Here is a 22,125-nt window from a genome sequence, read left to right as displayed (position 1 = left end):
TTTGAACCCGTCTAATGGGGTTTGATCCCCTCCCATGGGCACCAAAACTCTCCCATAGAGTTTGACCCTCTCCCAGTGGGGTTTGACCCTCTCCCATTGGGGTTTGACCCCCTCCCATGGACACCGATCATCTCCTGTGGGGTTTGACTCCCATGGTGTTTGATCCCCTCCCCTGGGTTTTGACCACCTCCCATGGGCTTTAATTTCTCCTGTAGGGATTGACTTTTTCCCGTGGGAACCAACCATGTTCCATGGAGTTTAACCCTCTCCCATTGGGGTTTGACCCTCTCCCGTGGGGATTAACCCTTTCCCGTGGGCACTGACCCTGCGAGGGTCACAGACACGGCCGGGGACATCAGCACCCTGGAGAGCAGCCGCCAGATGCTCCGCGGGCGCCGGGTCCGAGGAGACTCCACTCCCGAAGGTCCCTCCCAGGGGTCCCTCCTAGGATCCCTTCCCGGATCTCCATCCACAAGGTGAAGGTGAGGAGATGCCCGTGGCTTTCTCCTATGGCATTACTGTCTTTAGCTCCCACAAACCACTCAATGGAAACCAGTTTATCCCCGCTGATCGTCCAAAGCATTGAATATTTTGTGACCTTGCTTTTTTTTTTTGCACCGGGAAGAACTTCGGATTTCGTAAGAAATTCCAGAAAAAAAAAAAAAAAAAAAAAAAAAAAAAAAGAGTACGATTGAGAGATTGTTTCAATTTTAGAGAGGAGGATTTGACTGTAGAGGTCAGAAGAGTTCTCCGTCCTTTCCACTGCTGTTCCCGTGAGGATATCAATGCTACCTCAGTGTGGCCAGCCTGGGAACTGCTCTGCTTGAGAATCCTTCATTGTTTTATACTTTTCAGATTACTTTGAAATGGCTTTTTAATTCATTAGAGGAAGAAAACTTAGGACAATCCCACAAGTAACCAGCTGCTATCAGAGTCAGACTCCTCTGTGTCAGACCATCCTCAACCCCTGCATAAATCCAGGTGAACTGGATCCTCATCCCTGCTTTTTCCATTCGTGAGTGACAGAAACCCCACAATTATTGAACAGAGCTGAGGATGAAACTTGGAACTTCAGTTTCAGGAGTGTTTGAGTGCCACACCAAGGCCAAATCCCCAAATCCCAGGTAAGGAGTGTGTTTGGACAGTCACAGCTGGATTTAAACCTCTGGTTTGGTGGGAGATCCACCAGCACGGAGCAGGTTGAGACAAGAAGCAGGAGGATAAGAGGAAGTGAGACAGAAATTTCCAACTGTGGAAAAGTGACTTTGAAGAGGAGAGAAGTGACAGGTGAGCAGTGTAGGAATGAGGACCTCATTAGCAACAAGAGGGATAGCAGGAACGAGGGAAAACGTCCCAAAAATTACAGTGCAGCAGCAGCAGGACAGATCTTTCCAGAAGACCATTATAAAAGAGAGATTATAAAAGTAGGATTCACATCCACAGCAGAGCAGACTGCCTTGGGAAAACTCCTGATGTCCTGTAGCTCTGCTTTGTGGCTATGATTTGAGGCTTGTCCCAATCTTACACAATTAAAGCTTGGATCTTTAAATGGGCCAGTCAAACCTGGCCTCTGTAAACCCAGTCCATCTCCTGCTGGGAGCCAGGCAGAGCTTGGGCTGTGCTCAGGGTTTCCCTTTAGTCTGCAGCCACATCCCTGCAGTACCTGGAAACTTCAACCAGGTTCTCGTCGGGGTCTCGGAAGTAGACGGAGGTTATTGGACCCACAGCACCAGTTCTGGCCACGGGACCTTCCTCAATGGCCACCCCACAGGCCTGGATGACATAGGAGAGAAGGTCATGTCACATCGTGCCCTCCTCCCCCAGCCTCGAAAACACAAACTGTGGGATGAGACAACCCTGACATTCCCCAGGAAATTCCAGGGGGGTTCCAGGAAAGTGTCATTTAGAGGCTCTGGTGTCTCCTGGGGACACTCTGGGCCTGCCTTACCTCCAGGTGCTCCACCAGCTTCTCCAAGGGTGCTGCTGTGATCAGGCAGAAATCTGCAGAGCCGGGCACCGGGCGCCGAGCCTTGGGCTCAAACTCCTGCCCAGCCTCGTGCAGGTTGAACTTCTGCTGGCCAAAACGCAAAGCTTTGCGATTCCCCTGCTCCCAAAAAAAAAAAAGGAAAAGTGAGGGAGACTTCCTGGGCTGGGCACCTTCAGCAACCACTCCCCCCAGCAGTCCTGGAAACCCCTGTGGGGTTCTGCTCACTCATATTTGGGTTACCTTGAAAGTCACCACCTCCATGCCCAGCACTTTGGAATAAAAGGCCACGGTGTCCTCAATGCTCTTCACAGTCAGCACAAGGTGATCCAGGTGCTGGATGAAACACAAGGGTGGGCTCGTGCCCTTCTCCTTCCAAGCCATGCTCTCAGGGCTGGGAACTGACATGGAAACCAGAGAATATGGGAGTTAGGAACATCCAGCTACGCAGGGAAATGGGAAATGCTGCAGGGAGCTGAGGGCTGAGTGGGGACTGCCCAGGTTCTCCTTTGTCCTGCAGGTGGCACAAGCACAGAAGCAATAAATCCCTCTCCCTGCAAGATCCTGACTCTGGTCTGCATCTGGTGGTATCTGAGGCTGTCAGAGCCCCTGGCTGGGGCAGGTGTGGGGGACAATCCAGGTGACCTCGCTGATGTCACCGAGATGCCAAGCTCCCCACACACAAAACCCCGTGTGCACCAAGGATGGCACCATGTGTGTGATCCTTCCTCCAGCCCCTCTGGGGTGCTCCCAGGTGCGGACACTCATCCAGGTGGAGCCAAACTGGGGGCTGGCACAGCAGCAGGAAACATCTGGGGATGATTCTTGTTTCTTGTCATCTGTCTTCAAGCTGGCAGATGTCTCCACCAGGCAGAGGGTGAGGCCAGGGGCTCAGGGTGTGGGGACTCACCAGCCTGGGGTCACAGAGGTTCCTGGTGGCTTAGGATGGGTTTAGATCCTCTGGCACTGCCCTTGGCTTTTAGGGACATGGGTTGGGGAGGTGCTGGCAGGGAATGGTTGGACTCAAGGGTCTCAGAGGGCTTTTCCAACCTAAAATATTCCATGATTCTGCATGGGAAGTGGTTGGTGAGGAGAGATCCCACAGCTCCACTGACACAGGAGCAGGGTCAGCATAAAGCCAGGAGCAGTTCCAGTGGGATCTGAGGGCCCTGTTTGGAGCAAGATCCCATTATCCCATTCCATAGCACTGAGCCCAGTGACTGGACCAGTTTGGGGGAGCCATCCCCAGACCCAGAGGAATCCCTGCCCCTCCTTGCTGGAGTTTGGTGCCCAACAACCTCAGAGCCACCTGGCTCAATCCCTCTGCAAATCCCTTCACCTTATTCACATCCTTCATGCCCCAGCACCTTCATGCCCCATCCTGCAGCTCCCACCTCCTGCCCTCCCCTCCCAGGTGAGCCCCTGGCCAAAAACCCAAAGGAAACGGGGCTGCAAAATTCCCGTTACCTCCAGAGGGATGAAAATCTGGGAAGGCAGTGCTGGGTGGTTTCCTATGACCCTCCTCTTCCTGCTGGGAGCAGCCACATCACGGGACAAAGGGAGGGAATGATGAGATTGGCAACAGGAGCTCTAAATATTGCAGAGGTGGACCTTGACCCAAAGGCACACTGCTTGGAAAATCCTAAAAAAACAGTCTGGATTTTTCCCTTTGCAAGGGAAAGTTGGGTTTATGTGCTGGCTTAAAGCTCCCACTGAAGAATCCAAGATATCCCTGGAGAAAAGGGGATTGTCCAAGCAGCCACAGCAGCCTCCCTGGTAATGGATTACCTCCCTGGTAATTATTTACCCTCCCTGGTAATGGACATGGTATCTTGCCTCCAATATAATTTCCTAACACCCAAAATAAATAAAATAATCTTTGTCCTGTGAGGCAAATATCAAGGAGTTCAAAGTCTTCAGTTGTTTAGGAAGAAGGTTGTGACACACAACATGAGTTCCACAATCATTCCAAGAAACAGAGACAACATTTAAAGAATGAGAATGTATTGATGCTGGAAGATTCCCAAGAAAAAGAGTTAAAAGCAGGAAATTCCCTGAGGGGTTGGTTTGGATCTCTAAAACCACACATTTCTCCACTCCAGTTGAGATGTGATTAAATCTGAGCTAAAAGCAATAAATCCATTAATATTTACAGCTCTGGCCTTTCAGTGCTGGGTGCCTGTTGAGATATCTGGATGTGGAAACACCTCACAGTAGAGTGTCTCCTCTGGCTGAGCACAGGCTCAGTGAAATTCGAGCACAGGAAAGGAGAAAATTCCTGCAGAGATGATGTTTTTCCATTGGGAATGTTCTGCTGAAGATGTGCAGCACCAGCACTCATTTTGGTGGAAATTTGAGACTTGGAGGGTCGTTTCCTGTTGGCAAAACAGTTTCCTGGAGCTGGGAAGTTGTGGTTTGGATCTGACAACTCCCCAAGAGAAATTTAGTCCAGGACCAACATATTGGAGAGACTTTGGGATTAAGTTCTGAGTAGGAACCCAAATATCCAACTTGGGAATGGTTTTGTGAGAACCTAAATATCCAACTTGGGAATGGTTTTGTGAGAACCCAAACATCCAACTTGGGAATGGTTGTGTGGGAACCCAAACATCCAACTTGGGAATGGTTGTGTGAGAACCCAAATATCCAACTTGGGAATGGTTGTGTGAGAACCCAAATATCCAACTTGGGAATGGTTTTTTGATCAGCTCCTCGGAGGTATGGCTGCAGACAAAGATTCCTGAGCTGCTCCTGATATCCAGAGACGTATTTCCCTACATGTTGGACATGGTGATGCAGTTGAAGTAGCTCAGCAGGTCCTCCATGGTGAAGTCCAGGGCAATCCCTGCTCCTGCGTAGCAGCGTTGGATGAGCCCCTCAAACTCTCGGTACTGGCGGATGAATTCCTGCTCCATGGCCTTCCACACCACCTGGAAAAACAAAACTCTTCTCCATGGCCTTCCATACCACCTGGAAAACCAAATCCCTGCTCCATGGCCTTCCACATCACCTGGAAAAACAAAACTCTGCTCCATGGGCTGCCACAGCTCCTGGAAAACCAGGATTAGTGTTCCATGTGCTGCCACAGCTCCTGGAAAACCAGGATTGCTGCTCCATGGGCTTTTACACCATCTGGAAAAGCACAACCCTGCTCCATGGGTAGACACACCACCTGGAAAACGAGGATTGCTGCTCCATGGGCTGCCACAGCACCTGGAAAACCAAACCTCTGCTCCATGGCCTTCCACACCACCTGGAAAACCAGGGTTGCTGCTCCATGGTCTTCCACACCGCATGGAATACCAGCATTAGTGTTCCATGGGTTGTCACAGCACCTGGAAAAACACAGCCTTTTCTCCATGGCATTCCACAGCACCTGGAAAACCAGGGTTGCTGCTCCATGGCCTTCCAGACCACTTGGAAAATCACAGCCCCTGCTCCATGGCTTTCCACAGCTCCTGGAAAAGCCAGCCTCAGCTCCTTCCCCTGGGCCTGCAGCCACACAGGCACTGCTCCTGAATCCCAGCCATCCCAGTGTCGCTCCCATCCCGCTCCAGTTACCGGCAGGAGATTTTCCTCTGGGGACAGATATTTGTGGATTGTCCTGTAGAGACTCTCCAGGGCCCTTCTGACTTCCTTGCCAGGATGTTTTTCGATGACTTTCCGCAGTTCCTGCTTGCTGTAGGCCAGCTGGAAGCTGACCTCCTCCTCCTTCACTCCCTGAGCCAGGCGGGCTTTGACCCCCTCAAAGAAATGCTGGAAGGGAAGGAGACATCCCATGAAATGCTGGAAGGGGACATTCCATGAAATGCTGGAAGGGAACATTCCATGAAATGCTGGAAGGGAAGGAGACATTCCATGAAATGCTGGAAGGGGACATTCCATGAAATGCTGAAAGGGAAGGAGACATTCCATGAAATGCTGAGAGGGAAGGAGACATTCCATGAAATGCTGGAAAGGGAAGGAGACATTCCGTGGAATGATAGAAAGGGAAGGAGATATTCCATGGAATGCTGGAAGGGAAGGAGATATCCCATGAAATGCTGGAAGGGAACATTCCATGAAATGCTGGAATGGAAGGAGATATTCCATGGAATGATGGAAAGGGAAGGAGACATTCCATGGAATGCTGGAAGGAGACATCCCATGAAATGCTGGAAAAGGAAGGAGACATTCCATGAAATGCTGAAAGGGAAGGAGACATCTCTGCCAGAGCTGGGCAGGGCATTCCACATCTGCTGTAAAACAAGGGAATCATCCCTTCCTTCATCCTCATCTCTTCATACAGCCCAGGAATCCATTTCAGTATTCCAGCTGCAACTTGGCTGTGGATAAATATCCTAAATCCCAAGGATTTTGAGTTCCTAAATGTATGAACTGTTTCCAAAAACCAGGAATGGGCTCTTGCATCCCTTGCACCTCTTTGCACCTTCCCTTGGTGAAGGGAAACTGGGAGAGCTGGAGAAGGCCACGCCAGGATTTTGGGAAAGCAGGTGCCCTGATATCCCACTCACTTTTTTGTGAGCAATAAAAACGATCCTTTCCCTCAGAAAAGGGATGATTAGAACCCATAACAGAGCTCAGGTAGCACGAGACACAGAGCTGATTTTCCGGCCAAGCCAACAAATGCTTGACAGCAATGACTGGAAACGAATTGGAAGTAACAGGTCCCATAAATAATTCCAGCTGAGCTCCATCTGCAAGATATTTTAGGAAGGGGGAAGGAGGGAATGTCTGTTTGAGTTAGCAGAGCCAGATGCTTTTAGCTCAGTTAACAAAGCAGCCACTTGGGAAGGGTTGGATGGATCAGCCCAGGCAGCTGTGAAAAATGAGCTGGGGTCTGCCAGATGTTGGCACGCAACTGGTGCAGGGATGGGAACAAACTGGGAACAAACTGGGGACAAACTGGGGACAAATCTTCCCACCAAAGCTTTGGAATTCTGCCCCCCTGTGTGTTGGAACTCTGGTCACTGAGAATTTGAAAATTTTTATGCTGATCCCCAAGAGAACACTGCATTTGACTTGAGACTGCAGAGAAGGCTCACAAAATTGAACTATAGAACTAAGATTAAGGGTGTGTAGTTAAAATAAAATTATGTAACATCACGTAGTGGAAAACTTAAAGTTTAAGGATTTAGAATATAGTATTATAAATAAAGTAAGATGGAGGTTTTAGAGCAGAGGTTTTTCTTCTTCACCTTCTTCATGAGTTTAGATAATACCATGTGATTAAATAGAAAAATCCACATTGCAGGCCACAGGTCGTTGATTATTAAGTTAAAGTAAAAATAATTTAAGTAATTTCTTAATTAAACAATTCACCCTTAAAAGGCCTTGTAGAGAGAGAGAGATAGGGCTCCATTTTTAAGTTGTTAACTTGCAGTGCTGTAGAACTCATGATTTGTGAGACTGTAATATAAACAAGAATTAATAAACATCTAAGTCCAAACAAGAAATTTGTGCATTGAATCCTGGAAAAAGAAGATAAGACCCAACACACCCAAGTGTCTTGGTTCACTTAGAAATGAGCATGAGGACAAGGCAGAGGGAGTGAGAAAAACCCAGATGTGGTTTGGAATTGTCAGTAAGAGGAGGAGTGGGAAAGGTTTCCTTGTGGGACAGGAGTGCTGATCAAGTATTCTGGATATTTGGAATTTTTTCCATTGAGAACGAGTTGGGATAATCCATCAAACCTGCCTAGGGATGTGATGGAGTCCCAACACTGGAGTTTTCAGGGTATGAATGGTCAGAGAGTTCCAGAATCTCATCCAAGCCACCTCCCCAGTGAGGGCTGGGCTGGATGATCCTTTGGGATCCCTTTGGGATCCCACTGGGGCTCAGTGATGTTGCTGAGGTGGGGCTGCACAGCCAAGCCCAGCAGTGGGCAGGGAAGGGAACTGGCCAGGAAATTCCACATCTGCTGTAAAACAAGGGAATTATCCCTTTCTTCATCCTCCTGCCTCTTCATAGAGCCCAGAATCTGTTTGGGTATTCCTGCTGCAACTTGTGGACAAACACAGTAAATCCTAAGGATTTAGAGTTCCTAAATGTACAGACTGTTTCCAAAAACCAGGAATGGTTTTTACCATTTTAACATGGTTTTTACCCCATTTACACCCTTTGCACCTTCCCTTGGTGTCCGTGCTCAGACTGGGACAGGTGGACAAGGCCATGCCAGGATTTTGGGAATCCCTGAGCAGAATGAAACCCAGGTGCTCTCCTATCCTAATATAATCCCAGAGTGGATTCAGAGCAGGGAAATTTGAACATCCAGAGTTTTGGGAAGAGTTTTTGGAGGCCCAGGGTCCTGCACTCACCTGGAGCCTCTCCAGGAGCTGGCCCAGGGATGTGGTGACATATTTCTCCATGTGCTCTCTGAACCTTTGCTTGGCTTCTCTCTTCTTGTCCTCCAGGCAGGGGATATTCTTTTGGCACAGGAAGTTGTGGACGTGGTGGAAATTTTCCATCATCACCATATCTGGGCTCACCTTCAGGTTTGCTGAGGACAGGCTGCTGACTGGAGGGAAGGAGGGAATCAGGTGTGGGGAGAAGCCCCTGCAGGCTCTAGGGAGGGTTTATTTGAACCATCTGACCTTAGAGGGAGTAATTAAAACACAAATCCTGATCCCTGTCCCTGATTCCCTGCAAACATTCCTGGAGCCTGGCAGTGTCTGTGGATTTAGCAGTGGGTCAGCCCAGGCTCTGCATCACCTGGAGCTGAATTCTGCAGTTCCTTGGGTTCTCTCCAGGCAGGAAAATGAGATTTCCCTGGCAGGAAGCAGAGGATTCCAGCTGGGACAACACAGGGATCTGCTGGCAGCTCCCCACCCCATTCTCCCAACCCCTCTCTCCCTACCAACACCCCTTGGTGGTTTTGGGGCACTTTTTCTCAGCTCCCAAGACCTTTAGGAGGAGTCTGATCCATGAGGAGCTCTCCCTCCATAATGGGGCAGGAGAGATTGGAATTGGATCCAAAACTGAGCCCTTGTATGTGTCAGCCCTGTCACCCCATCCTGCTGTGACAAAAACCTGGAATTTTTCTGCTGCTCCCAGGATCTTCCTCAGGAAAAGAGGTTTCAGGGGTGCAGGCAGTGCCAGGGGACAGGCTGCTGCCACCCAGCCACATCTGGAATTTTCCTGCTGCTCCCAAAAAATGAGAGCTCAGGGGAAGAGAGATTTCAGTGCCCAGGGACAGGCAGCTTCCACCCAGCCACATCTGGAATTTTACTGTTGCTCTCAGGATCTGGGAGCTCAGGGTAAGAGGGATTTCAGTGCCCAGGGGCAGGCTGCTGCCACCCAGCCACATCAGGAATCTTCTCGATGCTCCCAAAAAATGGGAGCTCAGGAAAGAGAGATTTCAGTGCCCAGGGACAGGCTGCTCCCACCCATCCACATCTGGAATTTGTCTGGTGCTCCCAGGATCTTGCTCAGGAAAAGAGATTTCAGGGTAGCAGGCAGTACCATGGGGACAGGTAGCTCCTATCCTCCACATCTGGAATTTTCCTGCTCTCCCAAAAAAATGAGAGCTCAGGGGAAGAGAGATTTTAGTGCCCAAGGATAGGCTACTTCTACTCTGTCACATCTGGAATTTTCCTGGTGTTCCCAGGATCTGGGAGCTTGGGTTAAGAGTGATTTCAGTGCCCAGGGGCAGGCAGCTCCTACCTTGCCACATCTGGAATTTTCCTGCTGCTCCCAAAAAATGAGAGCTCAGGAGAAGAGAGATTTCAGTGCCCAGGGATAGGCTGCTCCTACCCAGCCACATCTGGAATTTTCCTGCTGCTCCCAAAAAAAGGGAGCTCAGGGTAAGACAGATTCCAGTGCCCAGGGGCAGGCAGCTCCCACCCTGCCCTGGTGGCCCAGCTGGTCACTCCTGCAGCCACAGAGGGACATTTCCTGAGCAGAGCTCACTCACTGCTGCTGAAGACGCTGCTGGCCAGCCTGAGCTGGGCTTTGTCCAGCTCCCCGCGACGCTGGGATGTCCTGAACAGCTCCTCAGAGAAAGCCACCAGCTCCTGGAAGCGGCTGACACAGGGCAGGATCCCCCCTCTCATCCTGCTGGGAGTCTTGGCCTCCTCCAGCTCCTTGCACAAGGTCCCCTGAGAAGGACACAAAGATGTGGCACCCTCAGATCCAACCTCCTTTGGTGGAGCATGGGGAACAGAGCTGAGTTTGGGAACGCTGTTTCCATTTTCTGTAATTCCAAGGAATGTGACATTCCTTGTTGGTGGCCAAGGAGGTTTGGGGAGGTGTCCAAGGAACACCTGAATGTGGCACTCAGAGCTGGGGATGGGGCACAGCTTGGATTTGGTGATCCTGGAGGTCTCCTCCAACCTCCATGATCCTGGTATTCTGTTTGGAAGATTCTGGAGCATCACTCAGGCATCCTGAGCCTGCTCCCACCACAGACACTCACGATGCATTTGTTGAAGTTGCTCTTGGCCAGGAGCAGCACATTCCCCAGGAGGGAGAGGAGGAAGGGTGAGGAAGCTGAGGAAGAGTTCCAGGTCCCCAGCACAGAGTCACTCAAGGTCCCCAGGACCTGCAGGGAGCCCAGGGGCTGAGCCCTGCTGCAGAAATCCAGAAATGCCCTCAGCTCTGGCTCCAGGCAGCTGAACAGCTCACTCAGCACTTGGGCTGTGGCTTCTTCTGCCCTGAAAAACCCAAAGCAGATCATGGAAAAGTGGGGAATTAACTGGGAGGGGACATTTCAATGTAAACCCCCCAGTATATCCCATCACCACCTACTGGCTCCGGGGCTTGGTGCAAGGAGGCTCCTCTGGAGATCCCTGAAAAAAAATTGGAGTGGAAATCACCAAAGGATCCCAGAATGGTTTGGGATGGAGCCCAAACCCCCTGTCCTGGGCAGGGACCCCTCCCACTGTCCCAGGCTGCTCCAAGCAGCTCCAGCCTGGCCCTGGGCATTCCCAGGGATCCAGGGGCAGCCACAGCTCCTCTAGAATTCTGTCCCAGCCCCTCCCCACCCTCCCAGGGAGGAATTCCTCCACAATATCCCATCTAACCCCACCAGATGATGTTTTGCCTGCTCTCCCTCAGCAAGAAAATGAGCTCTGGGTTTATTTCTGCTGCCTCTTGTTTAATGCTTGGAGACTCCTGATTTTCCAGGTGCTGTGAATGAAATTCCATTTAATTCTCCTCTTCAGCTTCCCCACTGCTGCTTCCTGCAGGATGGGAGCCCAGGAGGGCTCAGGTACCCCAAGGATGGATAGGAGACAGGAGAGGACACAGTGCCCACCCTCACCTGCAGCTCCACGGAGTCACAGCCCAGCCAGAAGAATTCCTGCAGGAATTTCTGCTCTGAGGCACAAAGGGGCTGCAGCTGGCTCAGCACCTGCTCCAACACCTGCTTAGAAACCAGATTTGGTCTGGAAAAGCCTCAGGAATTCTCTGGGGACACTAGAGCAGGTCTGTGTCCAGCTGAGGGGACATGGGGCACCCCAGGAACCCACAGGATGGGACATGGGACACCCCAAAAACCTCATGGGATGGGACATGAGACACCCTAAAACACCCATGGGATGGGACATAGGACACATCAGGAACCCCATGGGATGGGACATGGGACACCCTAAAACACTCATAGGGTAGGACATGGGATGGGATGGGATGGGATGGGATGGGATGGGATGGGATGGGATGGGATGGGATGGGATGGGATGGGATGGGATGGGATGGGATGGGATGGGATGGGATGGGATGGGATGGGACACCTCAGGGCCCCCCAGCTCCTTACCCTGCTGATGTTCCCCCTGTCTGGGGTTCCCTCCTGGCTCTCCCTCCTCGTTCTCCCCGTGGGCTTCTCCCAAGTTTCCTGCAGACCTGCACGGGGTGTGGGATGTCAGAAACCTCTTGGATTTGCAGCTCCTGAATATTTAAATGTCTCTTTTTATGCCTGAACTGGTCTTTTCCTGTTGCATCCAGATAAATGGGAAATTCAAGTGAAATTCCCATTTTTTCTCTGCCTTCTCACCCGTTTCTCCCTCTCTTTCTTTATTTTTGTTTCATTAAATCACCTTTTTATTTCATTGATTGAGGGTTTTATCCCTTTGCTGCCTTCTCCTTACTCCTGACAGCTGGGTTGTGGAAAATCCCAGGGGGTAGGAGAATAGAGCAGCACAAAAAACTGCAAAGGTCTCAGGAAAATTGTTTGGTGCTTAATTTTGATTGTAAATTGCTATAAAAAATATCCAGGGGAGGTGAGAGTGGTTTTTTTCTTAAAAAATGCCCTTTTAAAATGAAAATCTGAATAATAATAATAACAAAAATAATAAATATTACTAATATATTAATACATATAAATAATAAATAATTGTGGGTGAAATAATAAATAAATTTTAAATAATATCTAAATATATATAAAATATATAAAATAATAAATAAATATGGGAATAAATATATTTCTCCAACGTTGGCAGTTTCAGCACTGGGAGCTTGGCTCGATTGGAAAAGTTGAAAAAAAATCTTTTGAAAAATGCATTTAAAAATTCCTATTATACTCCCTGAAAAGAATCAGTGTGGAAACATCCAGATAATTTCTAAATTAATCCTAAAAATGGGAATCATCCCCCTATTCCAAAGGTTCTGGGCACACCTGCAGCACCCTGGAGAGCCAGACTGGGAATTCTGGAGCTGGGAATGGGTCACCTTCCCCTGCTCTGCCCCCAAAACTGCAGACTGGGACACTGCCAGCCCCAGGGAAGGTGCCACAACCTCTCTGGGGACAACTTGCTAAAAATTCCCCCTTTTGTCACCAGCTGTGGTGTTGTTGGAATGTTCTGGTCACGTCAAGGATGGCCTGGGGCTTCCTGCCTGTCCCAGACCTGTCCTCACCCTCTGGAGCACAGCAGGGACATCCCAGGACAATAAAATTCACCCTGTCCTGTCCATGGGATGATTTCTACCAGAGCAGAAACACCTTGAAGCCTTCCTGGGGTTTAATCCCTCCTGGTTTATAATCCATGTAGGATTTAAAGATGGATAAAACTCTGGAAGGAAATCCCAGTTTGGCATTTATGGAAGGGGATGGGGCAGATTGGCTGCCACACATACCCTGCACCACCTTTGGTTTAATTTTACAATTTTATTTCCACAAATGATCCCATGGTGGCCATTTAGGTGCCTTTAGGACTATTTAGGTGAAATTTTCCTCTTGTTTTTTTCCCAGACTGCTTTGATCCCAGGGTTTTGAGGTGCCCTGTTTTCCCAGTGGATGTTTTGAGTGTGAAGAACCCCAAAAGTGGGAGGCACCAACCCCATTCCCTTCCTTCAGCTCCATCCCCTGCCTTGGGATCTGGAAGGGCAGAGCTGGAAGTGCTGAATCTGATGGACAAAACACACCAGTCTGACCTTCAAACTGGGCCAAACTGGCCTGGAAATTTCCATTACAGCCCTTCGTTTTGCTGAGGGAAAATGTGACTTGTGGGCCATGAAAAATTTCCAGAGGAGACAGATCAGTTTCTCTTTTTATCTCCAGAAACACCTGACTGGAATATTTGGAGTCAGCTCCAGTGATTTTGGTGGAACCTTGGGACAACAGGGGCCCCACAGTCAGCATGCTGTGAAATAATAAATATTGCTGTGAATTCCCTCTGTCTGCTGGGACAGGCTTCCCCCTGCTGGGAAAAGGGTCTGAGGAATCCTGCAGGAAATATGGACCAGGATTTATAAAACCATGGGGTGCTTTTGGGGGTGGCCAAAAAAAAATCACCTCATCCCACCCCTGCCCTGTGACACCTTCCACTGCCCCAGGTTGATCCAAGTCCTGTCTGGAATATTCCTAGGGATCTATAAGATTTTCCTGGAGCTTTCTCCAGGCTGAAAAACCCCAAATCTCTCAGTGTGTCCTCACAGGAGAGGAGCTCCAGCCCTCAGAGCAAGAAAAGAGAAAACCTGGTGGGTTTCTTTTTTTTTTTTTCAGGAGATAAAAATGGGGTGGGAGCTCAGGGAATCTTTATAAAAAGAGCTGACAGCAGGTTTTGTTTCCCAGGCTTTCCCAAATCTCCCTCTCCATCCTGTGGCTCCACTGCATCATTCCTGAACCCTGCACAGGGAAAGGAACAAAAGTTCTGGTTCTGAGGAGCAACTGAGCAAAACTGGGGAATTCATGGAGCTCACAAACTCTGCCTGGTGTGGGGCAGAGCTGGATTTTCCCATCCTGCCAACTGCAGACACAAGGAATAAAATCCTGGATGAAACCTGGGGCAGCCACCTGTGCTGAACATCACTGTCACCAGCCCTGGGTGCCACCAAACCCTGCCCAGCAGCACAAAGGGCAGGGTTTGAATCACTCACTTGCTTTTCTTCTCCCTGACAGGGCAATTTTGGCCTGTTCAAAAAGGGCTTTGATTTCCTGCTCGTAGAGTCTGCCAAGGTTCTGGGAATAGACCTGGAACAGGGAGAAAAGGCCAGGTAAGAGTAAAATGACCAAATTTGGGTGTTTCAGAGCTTTTACCTCAACACAACTCTGCCACTCTCCAACTTTCTGTCGGGCACTGAGCTCCAGGTTGGCTGGACATTCTCAGAAGAACTAAACTCTGGAAGCTCAGGGGTTTGGGGAGACCCAGGTCCCATCAGGAATTCCCCAGCTGGACCTGTCTGCTGCCAAGGAATGGTTTGCAGAGTTTGCTGAGGGTTTCAGCCATACCTTGGGGAGGTCCCAGAACAGAACAGGGTTGATGTTCCTCAGCCAGGCCATGAGGGGGGTGTAGGGAAGCAGCTCCTGGTGGTGATGGCCATGGCTTGGGGCAACCACGGTGCCAAGAGCAGGGGACTGGGAATTGCCCTAAATGGACAGAAATGACAGAAAAAATTCACCAAAAACAGCCTTGAAGCTATGCTGGGATGCTGCACCCAGAAATTGTGCAGTTGGGATTGGAGTGGGGCAAATCCCAATGGAAAAGTTTGCTCAGGGATGTGCCCAAGGTCTGCAAATCTCCAGGGATGGAAATCCCACAGCTCCCTCCCAGCTCCTTCTCAGAACCACTGCTTGGAACTGAACACCAAGGATTTAAGGAGGTAAAGATTTGGGAATTGCTCCTTTTCATGGAAGGAAATCCGTGGGATTGCTGCCTCCAGGGATCTTTTCCATCACATCTTTTAAACTGCCAGATCAGTGCTTGAAAGTGTTTATCAAGGCATCACAGGCCTGGGGTTTATCCTGGGATTTTAGGCTACAAACAGATCAACAACCCCCAAAATAAAATAAAAAAGCCTAAACAAAAAAATCTCCAGGCCTAAAGACTTAAGGAATGTCACCAGAGGGATTTAGGGAACATGGATTTCTTCTGCATCTCTGGAAAATTAACCTGAGGACTAAGGGACGGTGGCAAGGGGAAGGTGTGTGGGAAGATCTCCATTTGGGAAAATCCTGGCACAGTGACATCTCCTGCACTACTGGCCCAGAATATTCCAATTTTCCAGGATTTTGAGCTGCCATGAAGAGTGGAGCTCACCTGCAGCTCGAAGATGTTGGTGATGTGATTGGTGAAGGAGTTCTCAAAGTTCTGCTTGAGGGTTTCAAACAGGATCAGCTGCTCAGCCACCGCCTGCAGCTTCCGGTAACCTCGAGGGAAAAAAGGATATTTTGGGACTTGAGGGGATCTGGGGGAGCTACAGACTCACACCCCTCAGAAAACTGGGAACTCAGACAGAATTCCTGAGACAAATCCACCCAAAAGCTGATGAAGGGTGAAAAGCTTTCCTGTGGTACCAAAAAAATACAGACGAGTGGAAAATAAAATTTAAACAATAAAAATAATCCATGAGCCCAACCTCAGCCAAGGAGACACGCCCAGTCTCACCAGAAGAAAAACTTGGGATTTCCTGCCAGGATCAAATCCCTGTACACTTCCAGGGATCCAAAACTCCCACACCCTGCCACAATGAGCTGTTGTTTTTTCCATGCACAGCCCACGATTTCCAACTGTGGGCACTGCTGAAGGCCTAGACAGGTTTTAGCCAGGCCTTTTCTCAAGTTCTCAGTCCTTTTTCTCTTTCTCAGGATGGGAGGTTTTTTTTCCCAGGCTGAGACAGTTTCTCAGATCCAGCCTGAGCTTTTCCCAAGATGATAATTTTCTGGTAAACAGAAAAGAATTAATAACAGAGATTAGCACCTGGTGTTGACTGAGAGACAGTTTCATGATGTACATGACAAGAGCTGTTTTCTCCTATTGTCCAATAAACTACTGTCCTGTTTGAAGCCTGCAAACCACTGTAAATATGGTCCAGTTTTTCAATAAAGTGCTTCTTGTGCTTCTCTTACACAAAAAGTCATTTGTTGTTATTATACGCCACTCTCTGCGCATCCTGACATCCAACTGTGGACACCACTGAAGGCCAGGCAGGGTTTGCCAGGCCTGTTCAGACCTTTTCTCTTTCTCAGGCTGAGAAAACTTTTTCCCAGGCTGAGACAGATTCTCAGCTCCAGCCTGAGCCTTTCCCAGGATGATAACTTTCTGGTAAACAGAAAGGAATTAATAAACAGAGATTAGCACCTGGTGTTGACTGAGAAACAGTTCTCGTGCTATGTGACAGGAAATGTTTTTTCCTTTTGTCCAATGGACTGCTGTCCTGTTCGAGACTTGTGAACCACTCTATAAATATGGTTTGGTTTTTTAATAAAGTGCTTCTTTATCCTCAAAGCTCAAGAAGTCTTTGTCGTTACTATACGCCACTCTTAGCGTATCCAACCACAGATTTCCTTCCCGAGCTCCCAGAGGTGTTGCCCACCCCCATCAGGGTAATCCCATGGGACAAATCCCTGCTCTGGACTCACTGGGGTGGATGGGGATGGCCATGCAGGTGGACAGAGCCTGGGCTGCAGCCGTGCAGGCTCCCACTGCCGCGGGGCTGGACAGATCCGCCCGGCTCAGGGCGGCGCGGTGCTCCCTGCTCAGCTGCAGCTGGGTCTGCAACAAAATCAGGAAGGTGAAAACACACCCAGCTCCTCACCCCTTCCTCCTCAACCCTCCTCAACCCTCCTCATCCCTCCTCATCACACTGGGAATGTGTTAGAACCCTAGAGCCTGGAATTTTTGAGCTTTCTGTGCTTTCCGACACTGCCCCTCAAAGGAAAACTACTTTTGATCTGAAGCCTTGGAGAGGTTTCCAAATTTGAATGATGGAGTTAAAATCACTGGCGTGTAGTTCGTGTAGAAGTGTGTAATATCACATGGTGAAGGGTTTGGAATTTGGTGTTTAAAGTACAGTAACAGCTATGGGACAAAATGAAGGTTTTTGGGCGTTCCTTCTTGTTCTTTCTTCTGCTTAGTTTTAGTTGGTGCTTCTAAAAATTGGTTAGAAGATGCCACGGTGCAGGTCACAAGTGTTTGGTCATTGGGTCAAAAGTATAAATAAGATATTAGTTAGATATTAGTTTTTAATTGGATAGCTAGCCTTTAAAAGACCTTGTTAACTAGCTAGATACATCTCAATTTTTTTGCTTTTAGCTCGTTAGCTAGAAATACTGAAGAACTCTCTGTACTTTAGATAAGATTTAATAAACAATCAAGTCAGAGCACAAAATTCCATCTCTCGTACATTTCAATCCCGAAATCTCTGACTAAAAAAAAAAAAAAAAAAAAAAAAGAAAATCAATAAAGTGGTGCCCCGTGTGAGGACCTGTTAGAGTCAGGGTTAGGACCTCACTGAAAAAACAGAGAAAACAAAAAAACAAATCAGCTAGAAACTGGAAAAGTCCCCGGGGTGAAAAACAAACAAACAAACAAAAGAGAGCTCAGAAATCCCTAAAAGCTATTAAAAGATTAATCAGAAACCCATAATACTTGCAGAAATGGGGAATTGAGGAAAAAAAAAAAAAAACTGACAGCAAAAAGTCAGGTTTTACTGGGCAGCCCCAGAAAAAACCTTATTAAAGAAAGGCCTTAAAAAACCAAGCCATGCTCAGCTGAATGAACAGTTCACCTGTTAAGTTCCCATGAGAAAGAATCATAAAATTGAGAATAACTCATCTCAGGGAGAGATGAATGAGAAAAACAGGCTGCACCTGTGAAATAAGAATTCGTGAAGAAAATATGGAAATACCTGTGCAAAGAGAGATTGTTAGCACATGCACACACAGGCACCTTGTAACCAAAGAATTGAGTGGCAAAAAAAGTTACTGACCACCCAGAATTAAACATGATAACGTGGAAAACTGGATAAAAATAGGCTGTAATTAAAGTGGAGATTCTTATTTTTATTCAATATTGTTATAGTTTTGTATTCCCAGGTCATGATTATTGGCTATTAAATTATTAATTGGCTTTGTCATTCCTAATCTTGCCCTGGAAAAGGATTTCCAGAGATCCCTCTGGGCCATGGTGAGGGTCCTGCACATCCCAGCTCTTATTTATCTGTCCATCCCTTCCTTATCAACACCACCCTTCATTTCCCAGCCAGAGGAGAATCAGACAAAACTTCTAGTGTTCAAAATTCCCTGGAATTTTTTTTTTTCCCAGCTGTAAATTAACATGTTGCAAACCCACACACCGTGAGGAACTGGATCTCCTCCATCAGCCTCGTCCTGTTGGAAGCCACGCGGTGCAGCAGGGCGTTTTCCTGCTGGATGTGATCCATCTGCTGCTTCACACTCCCCAGCAGCTCATCACACACCTGCAGGGTCTGCTCCACCCTGCCCACCTCGGCCAGGGCCTCGTCGATGGAGCTCATCAGCTGCGTCACCTGCTGCTCCGAGGAGATGAGGGCTCGGAGGTTGGCCTGGGGGAAGCAGGGGAAGAGGGATTCAGAGCTTGGCTGGGGATGATTGTCACTGGGTTGGGGTCATGTCTTGGCTTGCAGAGCAGGATGTGACCAGCTGGGGCAGTGACCCTGATCTCCATGGGAAATATCTCCTGTTAACGGGCCAGCTGTTAAACCAGCTGGGCAATCATCTTTATCTTCCCACAGCCCATCCTCCCTCCAGGAGATATCTCCTGTTCATGGCCAGTGAGTCCCAGGGCATGACTGATAAAATTCCATCATCCCACTGGGAGATGCTCCAGCCAGGGGAGGAGCCAAGCCTTTCCTACCCAGAGAAAAACTGAGATTTTGGACACCAAGGCACCTTTTTTCCACTGCATTCCAGAGGAAAACCAGACCCTTCCACATCATCCCTACACCTTCAGAGGAAACTGCACTTTCTCCAGGAGCACTGCTCCAGCTGAACCACATCTGCCACTGCAGGAGGATGCAGCCACCATTGAATGGGACTGCTGCCACCACCCTGACTGACTGACGGGTGTCAGCTTGGATTCTGACTCTGGCAGGGTTGGGATTGTTCTTTGTAATACTGTATTTCTATTTTAATTTTCCTAGTAAAGAACTGTTATTCCTATTCCCATATCTTTGCCTGAGAGCTCTTTAATTTCCAAATTATAATAATTTGGCATTGGCCATTTCAAGACCCCATCCCATCCCATCCCATTTATTAATTGTTCCTTAATTAGAGCCAGAAGCCTCCCCCAAGCCTGTCCCTGCCACTCCAGGTTGTGCCCACAGAGATCATCCTGGGTGACACTGGTGGGACAGTGCTGCTGGAAGGGGCTCTCCAGAGGCTCCAGGAACAGGAATAAAATCCTGCTTCAGGCAGCACAGAGCTGCTGGGAGCTGCCTGCAGCCCCACATATGTTGGGATCCTGGAATTCTGGTGGAATATCAATGTCCAAATCAGAGCCTTTGGCCTCCTGGTGTCCTGACCGTGCTGTCCTTCCCTTCGGAGAAATCAACTTTTCCTTTCTGCCAGTGCAGAGATTTCTGTGATCCCCAGAACAGCTGGGTTAGAGGAGGGTTGTTAATATGGGAGAGAAAGCCAAGGTGTTATCACTGGGATGTGGGGAAAACATTTAAATGGATGCATGTGGTGGTCTAACTTGCTGGGATTAATACCATTTAATATTGGAGATTAAGGTTTGGAAATGGAAATGCTCATTAATTAATTTGTATTAGTGGGAAGTCACATTTATCCATTAGAGGGCATTAAAATAATGTATTCAATGGAGCCTTTCATCTCAAAAAAAACTTAATAAAGATGTATTTGTTGCTCTCCCAGGGTGTTTTAGAGCTGGGAACATCACAAAGTGCCTGAATTCCTTGCCAGGAGCTGGCAGGAACAAACCTCAGGAGTTTGGGCTTCCAGATTAACTTCCAAGTGTAATAAATCATATATGGGAATAGATCAAACTCTGCAGTGAAAGGAGGTTGCATTTAGGGTTTGTGGTTTCTTGTATGGTTTAGGATATTTCCTTTGGCTTATTTTTCCCCCCTTTTTTCCTTGGTTGCCACACATAAAATCCCAGACATTTTAGCAGAAGATAAATGCTGGAAGCAGCTTCCCCAGGTTTTTTGTTCCAGCACTGAAAGGAGAAATTTCCTCTGCAGAAATGCAATAAATCACAGCAACCCAAATGGAGTCAATAAAGCTCAGTGATCAAAAGTCATGGAATGGTTGGGCTTGGAAAGGACCTTAAAGTCTAAAGATGCCCAGAGACTTAATCCCTCCTTCCAGGCATTTCCCTGGCTCCATACCTCATCCAGCTCCTGCAGCTCCTGGCTCAGCTGCTCTGCAAAGGCCACAGAGTTGTTCAGCAGGGGCTCGTGCTCCTCCATCAGCTCCAGCACGGCTGCAGCTTCCTCCGGAGTCACCTCCTGGTACGCTCCCAGCCCCTCCTGCAGCTCAGCCTCCTGGGGCCTCTGCATCCCTGGGGGCTGTGGGGATGGCCAGAGGTGTTTGGTGAGGTCGTTTTAGCAGCCCTGCTCAAATTAGGGCTCACCAAGGCTGAGGATGAATTCAACAATTGGAATAAGATCAAGGAATGGAGCAAAGAAAGATGGATGTGGGATAAAGGGTTGGCATTGCAAGAAGGACAAAACAGACTTTGGAGTTGGGTTGGGTTGGGTTGGATTGGGTTGGGTTGGATTAAGTTGGGTTGGTTTGGGTTGGGTTGGACTGGGTTGGGCTGGATTGGGTTGGGTTGGGTTGAGTTGGGTTGGATTAAGTTGGGTTGGGTTGGGTTGGGTTGGGTTGGGTTGGGTTGAGTTGGGGTTCCCCTTGCTCATGTCCCCAAGATCTGTGTGCAGGGCCACCCTGATGTGTCACACAAAGCTGGAACCAATTCCAGAGGTGAAGACACTCCTCGATTTAAATTAGAAACTCCTCTGATTTAAATTAGACATGACAAAGAAGGGTTTGATAATGAGGATGGGGATGGCCTGGCACACATTCCCAGAGAAGTTGTGGCTGCCCTGGATCCCTGGAAGTGTCCAATGCCAGGTTAGAGGGAGTTTGGGATTCTGGAAGGTGTCCCTGTCCATGGTTCTTAAGGTCTATTCCAACCCAAACCTGTGTGTTTCTATGAAATCCACTGAAAGTTGTCTCTCATAGAGTTAAATACCTGTATATATAATACATATTTTTAAAACACATTTTATATTCTCAAATGTATTTATTTCTTGACGAGGGGATGCCACCAGGCTCCTTCCCTGGTGTCACCAAATCTCATCTCCTCAAACCAGGTCCTGGAAAGGAGATAAATTGTTTTAATTCCCAGCCTGGCCCCGTATCCATGGGCAGTGGATAAATCGATGGCTGTGCCTCCAGACACCCAAACCCTGCTGCTCCCCTCTCCCTGTCCCACCTCCCTCCTTCACTGCTGGATTTATTCCCCTTTCACTGATGGGGACGTTACTAAAAGCTCAGAGCGCTCAGAGTGTGACAAGGCTGTTAATTAATTCACTCATTCATTCATTAATTACCTTCCTCTGCACTCAAAGGGATGTTCACAAAGAGGACAGCACTGGCTCAGTTCCACAAGCCCCTGAGGAAGGTTTTCTTCTCCTCCTCCTCTTCTCCTCTGCTGGACATCCACCTGTAAATCTTCTCCAAGTGAAGCTCCAAGTCCAGGCTGGCCTAGATATCCGTAAGTAATTAACACATCAATTAATGAGGTTCAACCAGTCCTGGTCCAGCACTGCTTGTTTCATTCCACATTATGAAACCCCTTCACCTTTCCCTGCAGATTTGGGGGATGAGTGATGAGTTTTGACAGCACCCAGTGGCAGATGCTTGGGATCAAAAACATTCCAAGGGCAAGCCCGGAGTTCTGGTGCCTTCAGAATTCCCTGGCAGC

The 22,125-nt window shown here is 48.5% G+C and overlaps 2 protein-coding genes across 3 annotated transcripts; both read right to left on the bottom strand.

Annotated features, from left to right (window-relative positions):
* Positions 1-729: 729 nt before the first annotated feature.
* GLOD5 (glyoxalase domain containing 5) lies at positions 730-3,498 on the bottom strand (the record flags this gene model as incomplete). 2 transcript variants are annotated; one of them, XM_079319105.1, is made up of 4 exons in its annotated part: positions 730-1,773; positions 1,949-2,104; positions 2,228-2,385; positions 3,452-3,498. In XM_079319105.1, 3 exons carry the CDS (start codon positions 2,366-2,368, stop codon positions 1,636-1,638), a joined length of 435 nt encoding a protein of 144 aa, XP_079175231.1. In that variant the 3' UTR covers positions 730-1,635. The 2 variants fall into 2 exon arrangements, with proteins under 2 accessions (XP_079175231.1, XP_079175230.1); XM_079319104.1 differs by lacking the exon at positions 3,452-3,498 and having other exon boundaries at positions 2,228-2,392.
* A 384-nt stretch (positions 3,499-3,882) lies between these two features.
* On the bottom strand, positions 3,883-21,837 carry LOC306808460 (exocyst complex component 1-like). Its single transcript, XM_079319072.1, has 15 exons — positions 21,752-21,837; positions 20,525-20,704; positions 18,491-18,718; positions 16,776-16,908; positions 15,454-15,563; positions 14,646-14,783; positions 14,294-14,387; positions 11,736-11,821; positions 11,244-11,345; positions 10,730-10,770; positions 10,398-10,635; positions 9,897-10,080; positions 8,302-8,501; positions 5,546-5,740; positions 3,883-4,914 (listed from the first exon to the last, which is right to left on the bottom strand). The coding sequence occupies exons 2-15, from the start codon at positions 20,693-20,695 to the stop codon at positions 4,759-4,761; spliced, it is 2,076 nt and encodes a 691-aa protein (XP_079175198.1). The 5' UTR covers positions 20,696-20,704; positions 21,752-21,837; the 3' UTR covers positions 3,883-4,758.
* Between the last annotated feature and the right edge of the window lie 288 nt (positions 21,838-22,125).

The sequence above is a fragment of the Erithacus rubecula genome, assembly GCF_903797595.1.
Source record: "Erithacus rubecula genome assembly, chromosome: 15".
NCBI lineage: Eukaryota > Metazoa > Chordata > Aves > Passeriformes > Muscicapidae > Erithacus > Erithacus rubecula.
Note: the sequence above shows the minus strand (reverse complement) of the source record. Positions and strands in the feature narration are given on the sequence as shown.

Bases quoted from the DNA above. Each gene is read 5' to 3' on its own strand.
- LOC306808460 (XM_079319072.1), bottom strand. From the start codon at position 20,695: ATGCAGAGGCCCCAGGAGGCTGAGCTGCAGGAGGGGCTGGGAGCGTAC. The intron at 16,909-18,490 runs GTGTGTGGGTTT...ATTTTGTTGCAG, and splicing joins AGGAGATCCAGTTCCTCACG to ACCCAGCTGCAGCTGAGCAG. The intron at 11,822-14,293 runs GTGAGTGATTCA...CACCCCGTGCAG, and splicing joins GTCAGGGAGAAGAAAAGCAA to GTCTGCAGGAAACTTGGGAG.